This window comes from Geotrypetes seraphini, chromosome 8, assembly GCF_902459505.1.
Source record: "Geotrypetes seraphini chromosome 8, aGeoSer1.1, whole genome shotgun sequence".
NCBI lineage: Eukaryota > Metazoa > Chordata > Amphibia > Gymnophiona > Dermophiidae > Geotrypetes > Geotrypetes seraphini.
The window spans coordinates 115,818,729-115,842,340 of record NC_047091.1 but is presented as its reverse complement, the minus strand read 5'-3'; the positions used below and the strand labels follow the sequence as shown (position 1 = coordinate 115,842,340).

The following is a 23,612-nucleotide window of genomic DNA, read 5'->3' as shown; positions in this document are numbered from 1 at the left end:
TACCCCCTTCTAGATCAGAACGATTGGTTATGTTCTCTAGATCTCAAAGAGGCTTACACTCACATTCCCATTCATCTAGCCACTTGACAATTCCTCAGATTTCGGGTGGGGAATCTGCATTTTCAGTACAGAGTGCTACTTTTCAGCCTGGTTTCATCTCCAAGAGGGTTCACCAAGTGCCTAGTTGTAGTGGCAGCAGCTCTGCGGAACCATGGCCTCCAGGTGTTCCCGTACCTGGATGACTGTCTCATCAAGGATTCAACATCTCAAGGGGTTATATAGCGACACAACGGACTACATGGTTCTTACAAAGCTTGGGATTCGAAATCAACTTTCCCAAATCCCAGCTACAGCCTTCTCAAACTTTGCAGTTCATTGGAGCTGTTCTAGGTACTGTCCGACTCAGAGCATTCCTTCCTCAACAAGGTCAGGATTCTCTCATTCATCTCTGCCACAAAGTGTTTTCCTTGACTACAATTTCAGCAAGACACATGATTTCTCCTAGGTCACATGGCTTCTACAGTTCAAATGATTCCTTTTGCTAGACTTCACCTCAGAATTCCTCAGTGGACCCTGGCATCTCAATGGGCGCAGGCTTGCGACCCATTCTCTCAACACATCAGAGTGACTCCTTCGTTGAGATAGTCTCTCCACTGATGGATGTTCTCTTCCAATTTCTCCAGAGGTTTACTGTTTCAAACACCTCCTCATCAGAAGGTCTATTTCAAAATTCTTATGCCCAAAATCACTAAATATTCTTATTCACTCTCTGATGATTTCAAAAATAGATTATTGTAATGCTCTCTTTAAAGGAATATCATTAAACGAAATTAAACGTCTCCAAATTATCCAAAATATCTCCATTAAACTCATAACCAAATCGAGAAAATTTGACCACGTTACACCACTTTTGAAAAATGTGCATTGGCTCCCAGTTATTCACCGGATAACATACAAACTCTGCTTCCTTACCTTTAAAACTCTTTTGAACAAAACTCCAGCATTTATATATAAATCATTAATTCCATATCATCCATCTAGAACATTAAGATCCAATGAACAACAACTATTAACTATTCCCTCGCTTAAGATTATTAATACTAGATGGCAGTTCATCTTTTCTGTGACTGCCCCACAGACTTGGAATTCCCTCCCAATTTATTTGCGAATGGAGCAGGATCTAGGAAAATTTAAAAGTAACTTAAAAACCTTTCTTTTTAAAGATGCTTTTAGTAACCCCTAGGCCAGTGATGGCTAACCTTTTTGAGCCCAAGTGCCCAAACTGCGCACAAAACCAAAGAATTTCCTCAAAGTGCCAGCACGTCAATTAAACCTTAATAACAAGATTTTAGTATCTAAAAACTCTTTATAAAGTTGCCTGAACTATGTAACATCATTTTTAAAGGTTGGAATCTTTGTATTGTCAGAGAATCAATTTGATTCACAATCCTTTGGTTTTCATTTCAATTTATTGGCAATTTATAATGTTTTAATGATTTCATTCATGGGCCGAATACACACATACTTTTCTCTGTCGCCGCACTCTTTGACCAAAAGATTTGTAAGCCTGCAACCACGTCAAGGTAGACTCTTTCAGCAGCTCCCCTCCCTCCCCCTTACCTTTGTGGCCAAGTCAAAATGATCTACCAACAATAAAATTTTAAAAACACAAAGCACGCTGTACGCAGAGAAAATGTTAATTATCATTTATATTCCGCGGGTTTTCAAAGAGGTCAAGGCAGATGACTTTATGCAATGTCACCTCAGTAACAACTATACAAAAATAAACAAATATTCCCCCTCCCTTTTTACTAAACAGCGATAGCGGTTTTTAGCGCAGGGACCTGCGCTGAATGCCCCACGCTGCTCTTGAAGCTCATAGGCTCCCTGCGCTAAAAAACGCTATTGCGGTTTAGTAAAAGGGGGGCCATAGTGAAAAATATAGACAGCATATATAAATTCTCAAAACGGACACATTTTGATCACTAAATTGAAAATAAAATCATTTTCCTACCTTTGGTAATTTCATCAGTCTCTGGTTGCACTTTATTCTTCTGACTGTGCATCCAATATTTCTTCCCTTTTTTCAGCCTCCTGTATGCTTTCTCTCCTCCAGACCTCATTCCCTCCCCAAACTTTTTCTTTGTTTCACCCTGCCCCCTTCTTTCTTTTTCTCTCTCTCCATACCCCCTTTCATTCTGTATGTCTGTCTTTCTCTCTCTCTCCGTGCCCCATTTTTCTTTGTTTCACCCAGCCCTCTTTCTTTTTTTTTTTGGCTCCCTGTCCCCCCTTTCTTTCTTTCTCCTTGCCCTCCCCTATGCCACCACCATTGGGAAAATGCTACCACCGCCACTGGGGAATAGGCTGCCACTGCCGCTATCGGGAACAGGCCGGCGCCGAGTTCGCCCTGCTTCTCTTCCCCATGGGGCTGACCAACTCTCGCCACTCGACGTCAATTCTAACATCGGAGAGGACGTTCTGGGCCAGCCAGGCAGCGATTGGCTGGCCCAGAACGTCCTCTCCGACATCAGAATTGACGCGGGTGGCGAGAGTTGGTCGGCCCCACAGGGAAAAGCAGGGAGAACTTGGCACCGGCCTGTTCCCAATGGCGGCGGTGGCACTCAAGTGGCTATAGAGACGCAGTTTGCCAGCCTAGGGAGAACACTGGAGGGTGTCCAGCTGTGCACACCCTTGGGGCGTAAAACCGGGGCAGACCGCCCCCACCCCCACCTTGGTATGCCACTGTCTGTACCTCACTCCCTCCCTATGACCAAAAATTCTCCTTTCTTCTATTCCCCGTGTACACAACCATCTCTTTCCCTCCCTTCCTCTCTCCCAAGTCCTTGCCTTCTGTGTCCAAAAACACATTCCCTCCCCCACCTCAGCATCTCTTTCCCTCCCTTCCTCTCTCCCAAGTCCATGCCTTCTGTGTCCAAAAACACATTCCCTCCCACACCTCAGCATCTATTTCCCTCCCTTCCTCTCTCCCAAGTCCATGCCTTCTGTGTCCAAAAACCCATTCCCTCCCCCACCTCAGCATCTATTTCCCTCCCTTCCTCTCTCCCAAGTCCCTGCCTTGTGTCCAAAAACCCATTCCCTCCCCCACCTCAGCATTTCTTTCCCTCCCTTCCTCTCTCCCAAGTTCATGCCTTCTGTGTCCAAAAACCCATTCCCTCCCCCACCTCAGCATCTATTTTCCTCCCTTCCTTTCTCCCAAGTCCATGCCTTCTGTGTCCAAAAACCCATTCCCTCCCCCACCTCAGCATCTCTTTCTCTCCCTTCCTCTCTCCCAAGTTCATGTCTTCTGTGTCCAAAAACCCATTCCCTCCCCCACCTCAGCATCTCTTTCCCTCCCTTCCTCTCTCCCAAGTTCATGCCTTGTGTCCAAAAACCCATTCCCTCCCCCACCTCAGCATCTATTTCCCTCCCTTCCTCTCTCCCAAGTCCATGCCTTCTGTGTCCAAAAACCCATTCACTCCCCCACCTCAGCATCTCTTTCTTTCCCTCCCTTCCTCTCTCCCAAGTCCATGCCTTCTGTGTGCAAAAAACCATTCCCTCCCCCACCTCAGCATCTCTTTCCCTCCCTTCCTTTCTCCCAAGTCCATGCCTTGTGTCCAAAACGCACTCCCTCCCCCTTTTGTGTTCCCCGTTTGCCTCCCAGCCCATCTTAGCAACTTTCTCAGCAAAATGTAGCTCGAGCCACGTAGGCTTGTCTTCTATTTCCTGCCTGTCCCGCCATGCACACATAGCCGATCGGAAATCTTCCCCGACTTCAGCGCTGACGTCGGAGGGCGGGCTTTGCTTAAGCCCTCCCTCCGACGTCAGCGCTGACGTCGGGGAAGATTTCCGATCGGCTGTGTGAGCGGCAGGGCAGTTGGAGTAGAAGATGAGCCTCACTGCTCGAGTTATATTTAACCCCGCGGGTCCCCCATCGTCCCCGTTCAGCTCTCTCTCCTGTGCACCCCCTGGTAGTACTGCCCTGATGGCGGCCCTGCACGTGCCAGCTGCAAGGCCTTCGCGTGCCACAGTTGGCACGCGTGCCATAGGTTCGCCATCGCTGCCCTAGGCCATAGATTACACTTTATTAAACTATGTTTTAATTTGTCTTCCTATTGTACTTTTCCTTTGTATTGCTTTACTATTCCTAGTTGTATTTCGCAATCCCTTCCTTCCCTATGTTCCCTAAATGATATCTTAGTTTTTAACCTAATGTTATTATTTAAAGTATGTATTGTATTGTTCATTCTGTATTTTTTAATGAATGTATTTTAAATTGTTCATCGCTTTGAAATTTGACTAAGCGATCAATCAAGAGAACTATTAAACTTGAAACTTGAAACTTGAAGGTCCTCACGACAGATTCTTTGACCTACGCTTGGGGGGCTTATCTTGACGGTCTCTGTACTCAAGGCCATTGGTCCAGCACAGATCGTCAGTGTCACATCAATCTGTATGAAATCACAGCGATTTTCAATCCTGTCAATGCTTTTCAGCATCTTCTTCGTGACCAGGTAGTCCTCATTTGGACAGACAACCAAGTCGCCATGTACTATGTCAACAAGCAGGGAGGAACAAGATCTCTCCCTCTTTGCCAGGAAGCTCTACAGGTGTGGGATTGGGCAATCCTTCACAACACCTTCCTCAAAACTGTCTACATTCAAAGAGAGAAAAAGTGGACCAATTGAGTCGTCTTCTACAACCTCACAAATGGACACTCAAGTCCTCGCCTCTTCATCACATTTTTGCTCAGTAGGGGACTCCTCAGATAGATCTCTTTGCATCTCCCCACAACAACAAGCTGCCTTAATTCTGCTCCAGGATTTACTCGCCTCACAGACTGGAGGCAGATGCTTTTATACTGGAATGGACGAATCGGTTTCTCTATACGTTCCCTCCATTCCCTCTCATTCTCAAGACACTTGTCAAACTCAAACAGGAAAATACCACCATGATTCTGATAGCTCCTCGGTGGCCCAGGCAACCTTGGTACTCCCTTCTACTTAAATTCAGCAGCAGGGAGCCACTGCTTCTACCAGTTTTTCCCTCTCTGCTTACACAGAGTCAGGGTTCTCTACTTCATTCCAACCTGCAGTCTCTACACCTGACAGCTTGGTACCTCTCAACTTAACTGCCACTCTACAGTTTTCTCAATCTGTACAGGACGTTTTAGATGCTTCTAGGAAGCCTACCACTAGACAATGCTGCAATCAGAAATGGACTAGATTTTCTGCTTGGTGCAAAATTCATCACAAGGAGCCTTCTCTTCAGTATTGGATTATCTGTTCCATTTGTCTCAATCAGGCCTCAAATCCACATCCTTTTGAGTCAATCTCAGTGCAATTGCTGCTTTCCATCAGCCTATTGAAGGGAAACCCCTTTCTGCTCATCCTGTGATTTCCAGATTTATGAAAGGTCTTTTCAATTTCAAACCATCTCTCAAACCGCCTCCAGTGGTTTGGGATCTCAATGTTGTTCTTGCTCAATTGATGACGCCTCCTTTCGAACCAATGGATTCGGCTCATCTTAAATATCTCACTTGGAAAGTGGTTTTTCTCATTGCTCTCATGTCCGCTCACAGGGTCAGCAAGCTCCAAGCTTTAGTTACAGACCCACCTTTCACAGTATGACAAAGTGGTCCTCCATACTCATCCTAAATTCTTATCTAAAGTGGTTTCAGAATTCATCTCAATCAATCCATTGTACTTCCAGTGTTTTTTTCCCAAAGCCTCATTCTCACCCTGGAAAAACAGCTCTTCATACTCTGAGACTGTATGCATGCTCTGGCTTTCTACTTGCAACACACTCAACTACAAAGATGTGCAGCTCAACTTTTTGTTTCTTTCAATCCAAACAAGTTGGGACATCCAATTTCCAAGCGCACCATCTCCAACTGGTTAGCGGCTTGCATCTCTTTCTGATATGCTCTGGCTGGACTGCATCTACAGAGTCGAGTCACAGCCCACAAAGTCAGAGCAATGGCGGCATCAGTGGCTTTCCTCAGATCTACTCCTATTGAGGAAGTCTGCAAAGCTGCCACTTGGTCCTCGGTTCATACATTCACTTCTCATTATTGTCTGGATACTTTTTCCAGACGGGATGGCCATTTCGGCCAGGCAGTTTTACAAAATTTATTCTCCTAAGTTGCCAACACTCCCACCATCCCATTTTGGTTAGCTTGATGTCACCCACCTGCTTGTCCTGGGATAAAGCACAGTTACCAGGTGTTATCCATGGATAGCAGGCAGATAATAATAATAATAACAGTTTATATACCGCAATACCGTTAAGTTCTATGCGGTTTACAGAAGATTAGTGGGGTACAAGTTGAGTTGACGTACAAGTTGAGTTAACTTAAGGGATGTGGGAACAATGGGGAGAAAGGGCAAGAGAGGGGAAGGAGGGAAGTGGGTCAGCTGTCTAGGTATTTCAGGAATAGGTGAGTTTTGAGGCGTTTCCTGAATACCTCATAAGTGGTGGGCAATAGGAGTTGTTCTAGGTCTTTACCCCATAGAGCAGCCTGATGTGAGAGAAGATGCTCATGGTGTTTTTTTAGTTTGCATCCTCTAACCGGGGGAGAAACGAAGTGCGAGTGGGAGCTTCTCTTGTGTTTGTTGGCTGAGAAGGAGAATAGGTCAGTGATGTATTTAGGGGTTAGACCGTAGAAAACTTTAAAACAGAGGCAGGCGAACTTAAACTTTACACGAGCTTCCATCGGCAGCCAGTGTAGCTGTTTGAAGTATGGCGTCACGTGATCGAACTTCTTTAGACCGAAGATTAGTCTTACCGCAGTGTTTTGCATTAGTTGTAATCGTCGCATATTCTTTTGGGGGATTGCTAAGTAGGCGATGTTACAGTAGTCGAGTTGACTTAATACGAGGGATTGTACCAAGATTCTGAAGGCAGAGTTATCAAAGTATGCTTTAATGGATTTAAGTTTCCAGAGGGTGATAAAACTCTTTTTGATTAGGGAGTCCACCTGATCTTTCATGGTGAGGCATTGGTCCAGAGTTACACCCAGTATTTTAATGGTGGGCTGTATGGGGTAGTAATGTTTGTTGATGTCTAGTGGGGTTTTGGTGTCAAGAGGGCGCGGTGAAGCGACAAAGAATTTTGTCTTCTCAGTATTGAGCTTGAGTTTGAAGTCTCACAACCCAGCCACCTCCCCTGGTTGGCTTCTCTGCTAGCTATCTGAACTGAGGAGAGGCACGTCCTGCACTGGACGGGAAAGCACTCGCGCATGTGCGGTGTGGCAGTCTCAAACTTTCTAAAGTTCTACAAGCAAATCTGCTTGCGAAGCTGTCCGCATCTAGGTTCCGTGGATGACGTCACCCACATGTGAGAATATCTGCCTGCAGTCCATGGATAACACCTGTTACGGTAAGTAACTGCTTTATCTGAGAGGACAGCAGGCAGATATTTTCACAACCCTCTCATCTCCCCTAGTTGGCTTTTTAGCTTTTTTACTAAACTGATGGCATCAGTGCATGCACAGTATGGGCAGTCTTGAGACCGAAAAGTTTTAAAGTGACAGTACACATTACCACTGTCTGTACCAGGCTTCATGGATGATGTCACCAACATGTGAGAATATCTGCCTGATGTCCTCGGATAACACCTGTTACAGGTAAGTAACTGTACTTTCTAGGCACGGTATAATAGTTATAGTACTGCCTTTTCATAGTTAGTTTTTGCTCTTTGAGTCCTGGAAATTAGTGCTGTTATGATATAGTAAGGCTCTGAGTGTGTTTTTGCATGAGTTTGTGCTTGGTGTTTTGCAGTGGAGGGATTGTTTGTTGGTCTTACTGAGGTGACTTAAACACTTTTTTTTAATTGAAAAGGTTTTTATTCATACAACCATTACAAAATGAAAATTAGGAGGCACACTGCAATAACATCACAGCAACAATATCACAAGAGTAAACCAGCCTGTAAACCAGCCAACAGTCACATAAACAGAAAGCACATTTGTTAGCTGCCATACCCCCCACAATATACACAGAATATACCCCAACCTCTCCACCACCCTCACATCCAACCCCCCAATTCTAATTCGTAAAGAGCTAGCAAGAATTATTACAAATAAGCCCCTTACAACTCCAACAAACCCCCTAAAGCCCAGAATCTAAGTCCATAAGAGAAAGCTCCTCCAAATGCGATCATAGCCATGCCGCTTACCATGTTGGAAGGCAGTAAGCTGATACATATGCTGCCAATTTTGTAGCTTCAAACTACTAGCACTATTATATTCAATAGTACTGGGGTTATTCAACAATAGTCACAGATAATAGGGAGACATGGCAGTACTTGAGGGAGTTCAGAGAAGAGTGACTAAACTGATAAAAGGTATGGAAAACTTTTCATACGCTGACAGGTTGGAAATGCTGGGGCTATTCTCCCTGGAAAAGCGGAGACTTAGAGGAGACATGATAGAAACCTTCAAAATCCTGAAGGGCATAGAGAAGGTAGATAGGGACAGATTCTTCAGACTATGGGGAACCACAAGTACAAGGGGGCACTCGGAGAAATTGAAAGAGGACAGGTTTAGAACAAACGCTAGGAAGTTCTTTTTTACCCAGAGGGTGGTGGACACATGGAACGCGCTTCCGAAGGTTGTGATAGGCCAGAGCACGCTACAGGGGTTCAAGAAAGGTTTAGATAGATTCCTAAAAGATAAGGGGATTGAGGGGTACAGATAGAAGTAGAGGTAGGTTATAGGAATAGTCAGGGACCACTTCACAGGTCATAGGCCTGATGGGCCGCCGTGGGAGCGGACCGCTGGGCGCGATGAACCTCTGGTCTGACCCAGTGGAGGCAACTTCTTATGTACTTAGTATAACACCCTTTTACAAACGATCCTCAGAAACACCACTTAGAGTTCAAATGAATTTCATTACACTAAGTTTTAAGTGTTATATCGTCATCAGATCATAGATCTATTTATATAAATATGTTTAGCTCTTTTTAAATATTTAAATCTTATACATCTTATTTAAATTTTATACACGAATACAGGATGTCCAGGGTGTTATTTGGAGAGACCCCCAGGACAGAGACTTGGGTGTGCTGGTCGACAGGTTGATGAAGCCATCCGCGCAATGTGCGGCGGCGGCAAAAAGGGCGAATAGGATGCTAGGAATGATTAAGAAGGAGATCACGAACAGATCGGAGAAGGTTATCATGCCGCTGTACCGGGCCATGGTACGCCCTCACCTAGAATACTGCATCCAGCACTGGTCACCGTATATGAAGAAGGACATGGTACTACTTGAAAGGGTCCAGAGAAGAGCGACAAAAATGGTTAAAGGGCTGGAGGAGTTGCCGTACAGCGAGAGATTAGAGAAATGGGCCTCTTCTCCCTTGAAGACTGAGAGGGGACATGATCGAAACATTCAAGATACTGAAGGGAATAGACTTAGTAGAGAAAGACATATTGTTCACCCTCTCCAAGGTAGGGAGAACAAGAGGGTACTCTATAAAGTTAAAAGGGGATAGATTCTGTACAAACGTAAGGAAGTTCTTCTTCACCCAGAGAGTGGCGGAAAACTGGAACGCTCTTCCAGAGGCTGTTATAGAGGAAAATACCCTCCAGGGATTCAAGACAAAGTTAGACAAGTTCCTTCTGAACCGGAACATACGCAGGTAGGGCTGGTCTCAATTATGGCACTGGTCTTTGACCTAGGGGCTGCTGTGGGAGCGGACTGCTAGGCACGAGGGACCACTGGTCTGACCCAGCAGCGGCAATTCTTATGTTCTTATGTAATCAAATTTCCAATCTTTACTGGTCTGGTGCCTAGATTTTTTTGGACTGTCTTCTAGATCCTAAGAAACTTTTTTTTAGCCCTGGGATAATCAATGGACAATAATTTGGGCTGCTTAGTTTGCATTTGAATCTCTGGCACTGCACTTTAGAGACAGATTTAAATATCTATATCCCTCCCCCTCCCCCCCCCCAAATTAACAAGCAGCACGAGCTAAATGCACAGAATTAGAATCAGCAGCTCAGCATTTAGCTCATGCTGCTCAGCAGTGTGGCTTGATAAAAGGGAGGGGTAAATTTGTGTACTCTAGAAGAAAGGTGAGAAGTGGGAAATCTGATGGATATTTACATAGTCAAGTCACACTACCACCTGCTAATATCCAGAATAACTGCCTCTGGCAGCATGGACAGCATCCAGACACCATGGGAGTGACTCAGTAAGATTCTGGATGGTTGCCGGAGGTAGCTGGAGCCACGCAGACTGCAGTGTGTCCAACAGTTGCTGATCGATGCATGATGGTGTATCTAGGCATCGAACATGCCAATTGAGGTGGTCCCAAATGTGCTCAATTGGATTACAGTCTGGGGAATTCAGAGGCCAGGGATGTAGCTAGAAGTCTTGGTCATGCTCTGTGAACCACTTGCGTACAAATCTGACAGTATGACATATCGCATTGTCCTAGTTTAAGATCCCATCTTCAAACCAGTAGCATAGTGATGGTGAGAGGTGTCTGCACCCCTTCCCCTGTACCTCTTTAACTTCCACGATGTGAGCAGCGTCTCCAACTTGCTGCCTGTGCTGGCCTTAGCTCTCTGACATCACATCCTGGTCCCACAACAAAGAAGTGATATCAGAGGGAGAGCCGAGGCTGGCACGAGCAGCAGGTTAGAGCTGCTGCTCACACCAGCAAAAAGCTAAAGTTACAGGGCAGGTAAGTGAAGGTGCACATGTGGCAATGGAGGGATGGGAAGGAGCAGGGGGCAGAGAGGAGAGGTGCCAGCGTCCCCACCAAAATAGCACCCAATACAGTCTGCCCCCCTTTACTACGCCACTGGGAAGACCATCAACATGTACAGGTATACTTGATTAGCAAGGATGGAGAGATACCCATATCGATTGAAAGTGCCTTCCAGAGGTATCAAGGACCCCAGATCATGCCAAGAAAACATTCCCAAGACCATAATGCTGCCGCCACCAGTTTGTGTTTGTGTTACAGTGGTTACTGGGTGTTTGTTCTTGTAGGTTTCATGCCTGGCATGCTAACAGTCATCTGTTTGATGGAGCTCAAAATGTGACTCCATCAGAGAAGGCAAACCTCTGCCAGTCAGTGCAAGTCCAATGTTGATACTCCTATGCAAATTGCAGCTGTTTTTTGCGATGATCCCTCATGAGCAAGGGTGGAGTTACCAGCTGCCTGCTTCACAGTCATTTTGGACACACATCTGGAAGCCCCCTGGATGGTGAATTGCTCCACAGTAGCGTGCCGATTGGCCCACACCAGCCTGCACAGCCGACGTTCACCTCTCACATCGATGGCTCGTGTTACCCCACAGTTACCACATCAGGTCATCAAAAAGGTTCCATTCATACACTCACAGTACAATTTAACCACAGCAGCCTGTGAACAGTTTGCAAACTCCTCCATTTCTGAAATGCTGCCACCCTTGACCCAGTAGCTGATGATCATGCCTTTTTCAATGTCTGATAAATCACGCTTTTTCTCCATAACAGCTACTGTTGCTATATTGGCAACTTGCTGACATCCCACTTTATATATCAGAGGTAGGGAACATATATGTGGGTCCTCGAGAGACGTATTCCAGTCGGGTTTTCAGGATTTCCCCAGTGAATATGCATTGAAAGCAGTGCATGCACATAGATCTCATGCATATTCATTGGGGAAATCCTGAAAACCCAACTGGAATACGGCTCTCAAGGACCGGAGTTCCCTACCCCTGTTATATACCCATGAAGTCTGCGTGCGACAAGTGCATTCGTTTGTTGGCTGTGCGTCCCTGACGTCAGAGGTAGGCAGTGGTCATAATAATGTGACTCGACCGTGTAAATACTTCTATGGTATAAATGCACAAGAGGCAGGCCACTTTCAGTAGAATTGAAGCTTTGGAGGGGAGGGGGCATAGGATGTGGGTGAAAGGGGATGGATTCAGGAGTAATCTAAACAAATTTTATTTATGGAAAGGATGGTAAATGTGTGGAATAGCCTCCCAGTAGAGGTTGGTTGTTCATTTAAAATAGGTATAGATCACAGCTATCTACAATTTTAGGTGGTGTACAATGAAAACATACATAATAAAATAAACACAATAAGATACTTAAAATATTACATATAATTGTAGCAGTACAGTATTCAAGTTATTTTTCATCAAAGTACAATTTTCAATTGCCAAATATCTGCCTTTAGCTGTTTTCTAAAGTTACAGTAGTCTACTAGCATTCTGATTTAAATTGACATTTTGTCACATTTAAATTAAACTTTTCAATCAAAATGTGCAGTTAAGGTAAAATGTCTCTTCTAGTTGATATGATTTAGCACTGGGTAATTATAAAGCCTAGCATCTTCAAAATGTAGAGCTCTGTTAGGCAAAATGGCTTCATGGATGTTATCATGTAAGAGTGCTTTACTGGAGAATATTTTGAAAATGAAAAACAAGTTTATTTATTCACAATATACTGCTGAACTTACATACTCATATTCAGATCGCAGGAGATCGCTGGTGAAACCGTAAATTCAATGGCAGTGCCATATCTGACCACCGGCATTTAATTTCTGCTCTATATTTGTCTATGCCAATATTTAGCAAGTAGCTGGTTAAGTCTCAATGGACAAAACTATACCACCATTTTAGATGTTTTTCTTTGGCTGCCAGTGAGCATATGAATATTGGCGGTGACCAACTATGTCGCATGACATAGCTGGTCACCAGCCAATCCATTAAGCTGGATATATGGTGTGAGGTAGCCGGCTGTCCTCTGCTGAATATGGGTAGATAGCTATGCGCTATTTAGATATCATCTGTGAGCCATTCTTGGCAGTCTAAATAGCGCTGAATATCAGGCTCTTAGGGCTGGATTCTTGAAAATTCACCAAAAGTTAGTCATTGGCAGGCGCCTAGATTGCACTTACCATCGACTAACTTAAGAGTTTTAATTAGTTCTAAGTGGCACAATAATTGGTTGCGTCATAAAAAAACAAAAAAATTAGGTAACACTAGGCAGCCTCCGGGACCGGCACCTAGGATCATGGTACCTGGTATCGCCTAGTGACATCAAAGCCTGGAAGTGGGCATGTTTAGTAGCAGTGCTGAACTTCGGCATCACTAAGCAACACTGGCCACAATTCTGCAAGGACACTAGGCGCTGGAAATGTAGACCTATAAAACCCTGGTTTACATTTCCAACGCTAACGTCCTTGCTAGGTGCCAGTGTCCCCGATTCTGAAAGTGGTGCCTGGCTATGATTGACACGCTGCAGGCACTGCTTGCAGAATCAGCCCCTTAGTGTCTCAGCAGTTTGGAGATGAGGAAAATATCTGAATTCAAAAAACATGAGACAAGCACATATGATCTCAGGGGGAGAGGAAGGGATTATAGAGTATGATGGATAGACCATATAGTTTTTATCTGCTGACATTTTCAAAAAATTTTATGCAAGATTTTGAAATAAATTTTTGTGGTGTTTTTGTTTTGGGGGATGGGTTATATTCTAGAAATACTGGCCTGCTTCTGAGGAAAGACAACTGGAATGCACACAAAGAGGAAAGAATAAGGAGGTATGGAAAGTGTTGATTTAAATACTTAATTCATAATTGAAAATCCTGTTGGAAATGCTGTGAGCTGTATGTCAGGACTGTTTTTTTGCTTCTCGTCTGAAAAAGAAACATGCACATTTGAAAGTACTTTGTAAAACATTCCTTTTTGGGGTGATTCTCATGTTGGTTTAATTAATGATATCCTAGCCTGCTGAGAATCCAAGACCAATTCAATGGAATTCTGGCCAGCTCCATCTTGTGTCTGAATTACCTGATCTTCACCAACCATCGTACTTGCTTGGGATTTTGATAAACTGATGCTAGATACTTAAGTCTAGGATAAGTACCTTCTGTAATAAAGTACTAGGTTTGCACATATATGTGGGTCCACATTGAATCAGCAATAATACTGCAGAGGAAAATTTTCCCAGCCCTTCTTTTCAGGGCCACAGTCCTTTGAATTGGAAAACCTCTGCCAACTGTTCTTTTTCACCTTTCTTCACTTGCCTATACCCAAACTGAAACCAATAGATTTCCAGGAGAAAATTAGCAAAAGTTAAAATAATAACCCTCTTCTGCACTGAGGCTCCAATGCTCTAAAGCTTTTCATGCTGGTAAGACCAGTGGCGTACTAAGGGGGGGGCGAGGGGCAGTCCGCCCCGGGTGTAAGCCCTGAGGGGGGTGCTCCGGCATCCGTTTCCCCCCCCCCCGACGTCTGGCTCTTCCCCTCTGGCCACCCCGCACCATTAAGAGTACCGAAGCAGCCTGCAGCAAGATCGCGATGTCAGCGATCATGCGCTGCTTCATGCTGTCCTCCGCCGCGGTCCCGCCCTCTCCACTGACGTCAGAGGAGGGGGGAGGGTCCGCGGCGGAGGACAGCACAAGCAACACAAGATCGCTGACATCGCGATCTTGCTGCAGGCTGCTTTGGTACTCTAAATGGTGTGTGGAGGCCAGAGGGGAAGAACCAGACGTCAGGGTGGGGGGGGGGGGGCGAGCGGTCCTTCAGGGTGGGGCGGGCAGGCAGGCCTTCAGGGGGAGATGCAGGCCTTAAAGGGGGACAGGCAGGCCTTTAAGGGTGGGGACAGGCCTACAAGGGGGTGGGACAGGCCTTCAAGGGGGTGCAGGCCTTCGGGGGGGTACAGGCCTTCAAGGGGGGAACAGGCCTTCAGGGGGAGATGCAGGCCTTAAAGGGGGGGGACAAGCCTTCATGGGGGGAGACAGGCTTTCGGGGGGGACAGACAGGCAGGCCTTTAAGGGGTGGGACAGGCCTTCAAGGGGGTGCAGGCCTTCGGGGGGGTGCAGGCCTTCGGGGGGTACAGGCCTTCAAGGGGGGGTGCAGGCCTTCAAGGGGGGGGTCGACAGGCCTTCAGGGGTGAGATGCAGACCTTTAAGGGGGGGACAGGCCTTTGGGGGGGACCCTGGTGTAGAAGGGAAGGGGGTGTTCAAAGAGATGTGCATATGCCAGACTTTGGGGGGGAAGAAATAATGGGTCTGAAAATAGAGGAGAGGGAGAGAGATGATGGACCATGGGATTTAGGGAGGGAAGGAACAGAAAGGGAGAGAAATTGGACACAAGGTATGGTGTGGAGGAGGGATAGAGATACTGGATAGGAGGGTAATTGGGAAAAGAAAGGGAGAGATGGTGGGCCCTGGGGTGGTGGAAAAGGAGGGAGAGATGCCGGATGAAAGGGTAGTTAAGAAAAGGTGGATCTGTGGAGGGAGATGAAAAAAAGGAAAGATACCAGACTTCCTGGGGAGGGAAGGGAAATGGAAAGGGAGGACAGAGATGGCAGATGGATGGTTAGCATGAAGAAAGAAGGAGACCCTGGCAAGCAAGTTATCAGAAGACAACCAGAGCCTGGGACCAACAAGATTTGAAAAATAACCAGACAACAAAAGGTAGAAAAATTAATTTTATTTTCTGTTTTGTGATTACAATATGTCAGATTTGAAATGTGTATCCTGCCAGAGCTGGTGTTAGACCGCAAACGTGAGCTAGGATTTAACAGAGAGAGGAAAAGTTATTTTTGTTTCTTTATTTTATTTACACCACAGCGCCAGTGTGGTTAGGAGAAGCCAAAGGGGGTGAAAAAGCTATAAAACCCACCAGGATTTTTGAAAAAAATCACCCAACTGGGCAGGAAAATCGAATCGAAAAACCAATTAAATAGGCTGAATCGAAATTTTTCTTCCTGAATCGGGCAGTTTGCACTACTGTCTCAGACTTTAGGACCTGGGATTGGGGAGAGATGGCATCCTCAATACTTTATAATGCAAGTGAAATGAGGATTTGGTCAGACTTTTGAAGGGTCTGCAGAAGAAAAATATTGTATAGGCCGGGGACATGAGACAGCAGGAAATGGGAACTTTTCTTCCTTCTATTTTTGTGAATGGAAAGGCTGAGGATGTCAGAGAGTTCAGTTAAAATATGTGCTTTATAAAAAAATATAATAATGTGTTTTATAAAGTTTATAAGCATTGCTGGCCTACCCGGTGAGGTGTTCCTAATGGTGGTGGTGGTGGTGGCAGTGTGTCAATGTGTTCTAGGTGGTCTGGGAAATTTTCCTGAGCAAACTCCGGGCCCATTTCCATCCCCCAGTTAGTCCACTCCACTCAACTGTTCACACACTGAGTGGGTCTTTGGGTATTGTGCCTAGGTAATTGTTTTGGGATCTCTTCCAGTGGTTTGTCAGTATCTCCTTGTGGTCCAAGGAAGGAAACTTTGTTAACCTTAGCATTGACCTTTTGTAACAGTGCTGCTTGTGTGGCATTAGGCTATGTAGTGATCGAAAGAAAAAACCCGACCTTTGCACATTTTTGCACTATAGGTGGGTGTATGAGGAGATTCACATTTCCTGCACAGCTAAGTCTGTGTAAAGTTCCCTTGTGCTGTATTTGACATCTAGTAAGGTCTCTGTTTGGAAGGAAAGATCTAAGCTTAAAAATGAAGTGGCCAGAAGTTATGGTAAAAGCAGATAGCTTAGCTGGTTTTAAGAAAGATTTGGACAAATTCCTGGAGGAAAAGTCCATAGTCTTTTATTAAGAAGTGTCTGCTTGCCCTGGATCGGTAGCATGGAATGTTGCTACTCTTTGGGTTTTGACCAGGTACTAGTGACCTGGATTAGCTACCATGAGAATGGGCTACTGGGCATGATGGACCATTGGTCTGACCCAGTTAGGCTATTCTTATGTTATGTTCTCATCTGTAGGGGCCTTTGTTTTCACTTCTTATTTTAATGTATTTTTTTTCTGGGAACTTATCAGTGTTTTTTTATAATGGGAACAAAAATGGAAGAGAATTAATGTGTGTGGAATGGGGGGGGGGTAACTAATTTCTTCAGCTAAATAATTAAATCCACCTCAACCAGACATAGGAGAATTCGCACACCATTCACACACCCTCCAACCAAAAACGTCAAAAGAAAAAAACTGTTCGACAACCTCCTAGCCATTCGAGCTGCAACACTCGACCCCCAACTCTACAACCTATTGACCTCGACCACAGACTACAAAACCTTCAAAAAAGAAATAAAAACCTTCTATTCAAAAAACACATAAAACCGAACTAACACAATCAGAACTGTCCCAAGCATCACCTGCAACTACTCCATGTGTACTTCTCATGTCATGATAATTCAGACATAATTTGTTATGTTATGTTTGGAATAATGGTTACAAATATGAGGTTCAATAAAAGAATATTTTCACTCCCTGTTTCTATTCTGACCATTTATACCGTTTCATGGTTATTACAAAAAATATTTTTAAGTTCAATATTTTTATTAGTTTTATGTGAACAATAAGTAAAAATACATATACTGTGTGGTATGCACATAAACAAATATTATTACAGAGTAGGACAGTCATCAAGTAGAACTGTATGTGCAAGGGACACATAGTACATAGGAGTACAGAACACAACAAACAAAGAGGAAAAAGTCAGTCAAACATGTGATAACTAATCTGCATCATACCCTGTAAAAACCAAACAAAGGCATTATGTAAAAAAATAATATCAATGAGATTTGCAAAAATCAATCAGGGCACGCCATGTTTGCAATGCAATTATGTTTCACAGCATGGGCTTTTTCAAATTTGGCTATCTGGCACACCTGTGACCACCAGTGATGATAGGATAAATTACCACTATTCTTCCAGTTGCAGAGAATAGTTTTAACAGTGATAAGTACCAAGCAGCGTAGTAACTTCCCATTCTGTTCATCGATTGACTCTTTCAATCCAAATCTGCCAAATATTATGATTGCAAGGGTGAGATCCTCTTCAATCCCGATAACCATGCGGATCGTATCCCATATTTTACACCAGTATGATTTAATGGGTGGACATTCATAAATCATATGGTCGAGAGTACCCACCTCCGATTGACAAGACCAGCATTGATTTGAGGTCGAGTATGGTAATTTACTGAGTTTGTACAGTATCCAAAAAGCTTGATTCAAGAGAAAGTATGCAGCTTGAGATATACTTGCAGAATGGAGGGAATGTGTGCATTCATTCCATAAGCATTGCCACTCTTTCAATCCAATCTCCTTACCAGTGTCTTTGATCCAGATATCTCTCAGAGCAGTGGATCCTTGAAACTTGGACTCTATAATGTATCAGTACCATAGGGCAGCCTTTCCCCTCTTCATATTCGTAGCCAAATGATTCACGACCATTAATGTGGGCTTATATTCTTGTAGCGATGAAACGTCTATAGATGTTTTAATGGAATGGCATAATTGCATCCACTGGTAGTATTGAGATTGGGGTAGGTGAAACTTCTCTTGTAGGGTAGAAAAAGGGGTCCACTTTCCAGAAACATATATTTGATTGAGATACCAGATACCTGCATCCTACCATAATGTCCAATTAATTGGCTTCCCTTGAATCATAATCTTGGCATTGTTCCACAGACATATGTGGGAAGTGGTATTCCATCTGATGGTAGCAAGGCTGTCAGTTTCCTGAAAAGCAAGTTTAGTGGAATGAGTGGGATCTCTATAACCATCAACCCGACGTTCACGAGTGAAAAGAGCAGAGCATGTATCAGTGATACCTAGGGCAACCTTTTCTAAATTATCCCATTTCACTTGGTGATGAGTCTGATGATCCGAAAGCCAGGTTGAGCTACGCCTCATTATGAACGCCGTGTGGTAATCAAAGAAACAGGGGAATTTGTCCCCACCCTCAGTAAATTCTCCTTTCAATTTCTTCAGTCCAATCCGAGGAGTGGAGTTGTTCCAAAGGAATTTGGATAGGTGAGTCTCTATTTTCGTATAGACGTGTTTGGATAAGTACATAGGAAGCATACTTAATACATAGTTCACAACAGGTGTCACCATCATCTTTATGGTGCTCAGTCGTCCCCACCAAGTGAGATGCAATGGTGTCCATTTGGAGGTAAGGGATTGAATAGAGTCCAAGATAAATTTAGTATTGTACTCAATAGTGTCCTCTATCGTTTTGCCAAAAAATATTCCCAAGTATTTCATTTTACTAGTGGTCCATTGAAGGCCTAATTCAGTGATCACCTCTTTGACTTCAGGACAATTGAGAGCAAGGATTTCCGTTTTGGTCAGATTCAGTTTGTAACCTGAGACATGGGAATATGAAGCAAGAACAGCTAATATCTGCTGGATCGAAGACAGTGTCACATAGAGGAGAACATCATCTGCATAAGCAGATAGTTTTATTTCAATGTCCCCGCACTTGACCCTCTGTATGTGTGGATGTGATCTTATCGCAATCAAGAGAGGTTCTAGAGCAATATTAAAGAGCAACGGTAATAAGGGGCATCCCTGTCTGGTCCCCCTATTGGGCTTGAACATATCTGAGTATAAACCATTTATAAGCACTTTCGTAGTTGGATTGGAGTAGAGGACTCGGACCAGAGCCAAGAAGTCAGGTTGGAATCTGAACCAGGTCAATACAGAGAAAAGGAAAGACCACTCAATACGATCAAATGCCTTTTCTGCGTATAGGGCCATGGCCACTAAAGCGGTATCAGTATGATTGGCATGATCGATTATATGTGCAAACAGCCCGGTGTTATCGGCAGCAAGACGACCAGTCATAAACCCATTTTGATCTCTTTGCGTCTATGTTAATGAGAGGGGTCTATAATTCTGTATCAACAATTTGTCCTTATTAGGTTTGGGTAACACAATTATTGTGGCTTCTGTGAAAGTGCCGTCAATATCTCCAGATTCAATGAGATAATTATAGAAGGATAGTATTCGAGGAAGAAGGAGTTCTTGAAAGGTTTGATAAAATTCTACAGTCAAGCCATCTGGGCCAGGAGCCTTCGTTTTCGCCATTGAATTTAATGCCAAAGCTAATTCAGAACAAAAAAAGTGGTTTGTTCAAAATGTTATTGTGTTCTTCTGTCAGCATAGGGCGAGAAATGTCATTCAAGAAGATCCCCGAATCTAAATTTGGATCCGTGTCTGAGGAGTAAAGATGTTTGTAGAAGCGCTGGAAATGAGTTAGAATGGCAGACGGATCAGTTATTAAGGTGTTATCCTCCTTCTTAATAGCTGATATGTTGGTTTTGTCCTTTCTGCCTTTTAAATAATTAGCTAAGTTGCGGCCACATACATTAGCTTCAGTATAATAATTAGCTGATTGTAAAAAATTTGTTTAGCCGCTGAACGGCTGAGTTGAAGGTTGTACTTGTATTTTGTGGCCTGCAATTGTTGGAGTGTATGCATGTTAGAGGTATTGGAACTGTGTTTTTGTTCTAATGATTTAATGATGGATTCCATATTGTTAAGTTCTGCTGTAGATTTCTTCTTCTGATGGGCAGCATATGATATAAGAATTCCCCGTATGTACGCTTTAAAGGCGTCCCAAAGGATTCTCCAATTAGTGTCCTCAGGTTTATTGATATCAAAGTAATCCTGAATGGCACGCTCAATATAGGGCTTAAATTCGGGGTCCTGTAACCAGCTATTATTGAATCTCCATTGACCTTGAATGACAGGTTGGCCAATATCTGACAACGTCATTAACACTGGTGCGTGGTCAGACAGGGTTATAGGCTTAATGGTGGAGGAATGTATTTGTTGTACTAGGGAGGAAGTTACCAGAAAATAATCAATGCGTGAATATGAGTTGTGGGGACTGGAGAAAAAGGTATACTCACGATCAGTCATGTGTAGCATTCTCCATGGGTCTGTGAGTTGAAATTGATCAATCAATTCCTGTAATTGAATCCACATTTTAGACTTTTTGAAGGCACATGAAGATTGTCTATCAATAATAGGATCACAAATGATATAAAATATTTTTTACGTGGGGGGGGGTGTCAAAAAATGATGGGCCCCGGGTGCCACATACCCTAGGTACGCCACTGGGTAAGACTCATTAAAGCAGTGAGTCTAACATCGATAGTGAGCAAACTAATGGAAACTCTAATCAAACACCAATTGGATAAGATCCTGGATGAGGAGAATCTACGGGATCCCCATCAACATGGATTTACTAAGGGGAGATCATGCCATTCCAACCTGATTAGCTTCTTTGACTGGGTAACGGGGAAGCTGGATGTTGGGGAGTCCCTGGACATCGTGTACCACACCGTAGGTTGCTGAGCAAGATGAGTTCTATAGGATTAGGTGACACATTGACGAGATGGGTTGGGAACTGGCTTGGAGGTAGGCTTCAAAGGGTAGTGGTGAACGGCACCCCCTCCGAAATGACGGAAGTGATCAGTGGAGTGCAACAGGACTCGGTCTTGGGCCCGATCCTATTCAACATCTTTATAAGAGACTTGGCAGAAGGGCTTTGTGGTAAAATAACATTATTCGCCGATGACGCCAAACTAAGTAATGTAGTGGGCAAATTCACAACGGACGAAGATTCAATGCCCGACAACATGATGCACGACCTACTCCTACTAGAGCGCTGATCTAGGACCTGGCAACTCAGCTTCAATGCCAAAAAATGCAAAGTTATGCACCTAGGCAGCCAAAATCCATGCAAGACTTATACCCTTAATGGTGAGATCCTAACTAGAACGAGACTTGGGGGTGATCGTCAGTGAGGACTTGAAGGCTGCCAGTCAGGTGGAGCAGGCTTCATCCAAAGCAAGACAGATCATAGGTTGCAGGGGTTTCGTAAGCCGGAAGTCATTATGCCATTGTATAGATCCATGGTGAGGCCCCACCTGGAATACTGTGTGCAATTCTGGAGGCCGCATTATCGCAAGGATGTGCTGAGACTGGAAACGGTTCAGGGAATGGCCACCCGGATGGTCTCAGGACTCAAGGATCTCCTGTACGAAGAACGGTTAGACAAATTACAGCTATACTCGCTCGAGGAGCGCAGAGAGGGGGGGGGGACATGATCGAGACGTTCAAGTATCTCACGGGCCGCATCGAGGCGGAGGAAGATATCTTCTTTTTCAAGGGACCTGCGGCAACAAGAGGGCATCCGTGGAAAATCAGGGGCGGGAAACTACGAGGTGACACCAGGAAATTCTTTTTCACTGAAAGGGTGGTTGATCGCTGGAATAGTCTTCCACTGGAGGTGATTGAGGCCAGCAGCGTGCCTGATTTTAAGGCCAAATGGGATCGACACATGGGATCTATTCACAAATCAAAGGTAGGGGAGGGTTATTAGGGTGGGCAGACTGGATGGGCCGTGGCCCTTATCTGCCGTCTATTTCTATGTTTCTATGTTTACTGGTACAGAAGCTCTGCTCCCTATGCTCAAAAGGGATTTCAGGGGCTGTTACTGATCCTCGTAGCAGCCACCAAGAACCCTCTACAAATGCATTACAAGGAGCTTGTATTTTAATGAGCTCTCCTTGTGATGCACAAATGGAAATGCCCCCCTCCATCCATGGGAGAAATTTTCTAGCAGCTCTGGAGCAGCCAGTAGCTGTTGTGCAAGCACACAACACATGCACAACAGCTGCGCCCTCCTCTCCCCTAAAAAAACCAAACTTACAGCTGCTGTTCCCCCCCTCAGCCCAGCTGATTTAAGTTCTGGAGCTGCGATCAGCTGAGCAGAGGGGAGAGCAGACATATAGGTTTGAGTTCAAGTGCTTGCTTCTGATTTATACAGAGAATGCCACAAACCAGATTTTGGAATGGTAGTAAAATGATTCCCCACTTTGGAATTAAGTGGGGGGGGGCTACAACATTTTAAAAAAAATTTTAGTTGAGAACATCTTAACAAAAGCAAAAGACATTATCTCCCTAATTCTTTAAACTAATGTGCCCAATTACAGTACTCCCCCAAAATTCATGGGGGTTCCATTCCAGGAACCTCTGAAGTTTGAAAAACTGAGAATATGGTTAAAAGGCAGGAGAGGGCAGCTGGGGGGCCGGCGGGTGCAAAATCACTCGCGGTATTCTCTGACCACTTCTTCCTGTTACTAAAGTCAGGCTACACCAATCAGGACCTGCTTTGACACGTAGCTCCTGTTTGGTGTACCCTGAATTTAGTACAGGAAGAGGCAGTCGGAGAATACCGTGAATTAGTAAGTCCGTGATTCATGAACTGCAAATTCGCAGGGAAACACTGTATCCACTTACCTTATTTTCAAAACACTAAGGGCTAGATTCACTAAGCAAACTGATCGTGTACCAATCGGTTTGCGACCCCTTTAACAGCCGGTGAAGAATCATTTCCTTTCCAGTGCGGTTGAAACAATTAGCAACGCATGGGGATCTGAGGCTCTCCCCTTAATACAATTTATAGTATACAAGTTATAACCATATCATTGATGCAAAAAAGTGTTCAGTGAATTTGTGTTCATGATAAGTTTCTGAAACGATTTTTAGAGCGTTATTGGACCTAGGAAAATAAAGTACCCCATGAAAAGTAAAGAACATTGATGGCAAAGAAACTCCCCCCTCAAGATCCAAGAAAATAAGTATTATAGTTACATTATAAGAAAAGATAGAATAGTTAAACTAACAATCTAAATTTATAAATATCAATAACATGAAAATGAGAGATTGCGCGATATCAATGTGATGATGTCACACATGCATGTGATGTCATCGTGTCGACGTCCATGCACTTCTAGATGCCCTCCAGCCACAGCTCTGAGTTTAATGTGCTGCGGC

General features: G+C 44.2%; 1 protein-coding gene across 1 annotated transcript in view; it reads left to right on the top strand.

Moving 5' to 3' along the window:
- Positions 1-23,612, top strand: part of LOC117365506 (semaphorin-4E-like) — a 142,585-nt gene that overhangs the window by 50,163 nt on the left and 68,810 nt on the right. Inside the window, exon 3 of the mRNA XM_033955983.1 lies at positions 13,486-13,548. Within this exon, the coding sequence (XP_033811874.1) occupies positions 13,486-13,548 (63 nt within the window). The remainder of the gene's footprint in view (positions 1-13,485; positions 13,549-23,612) is intronic.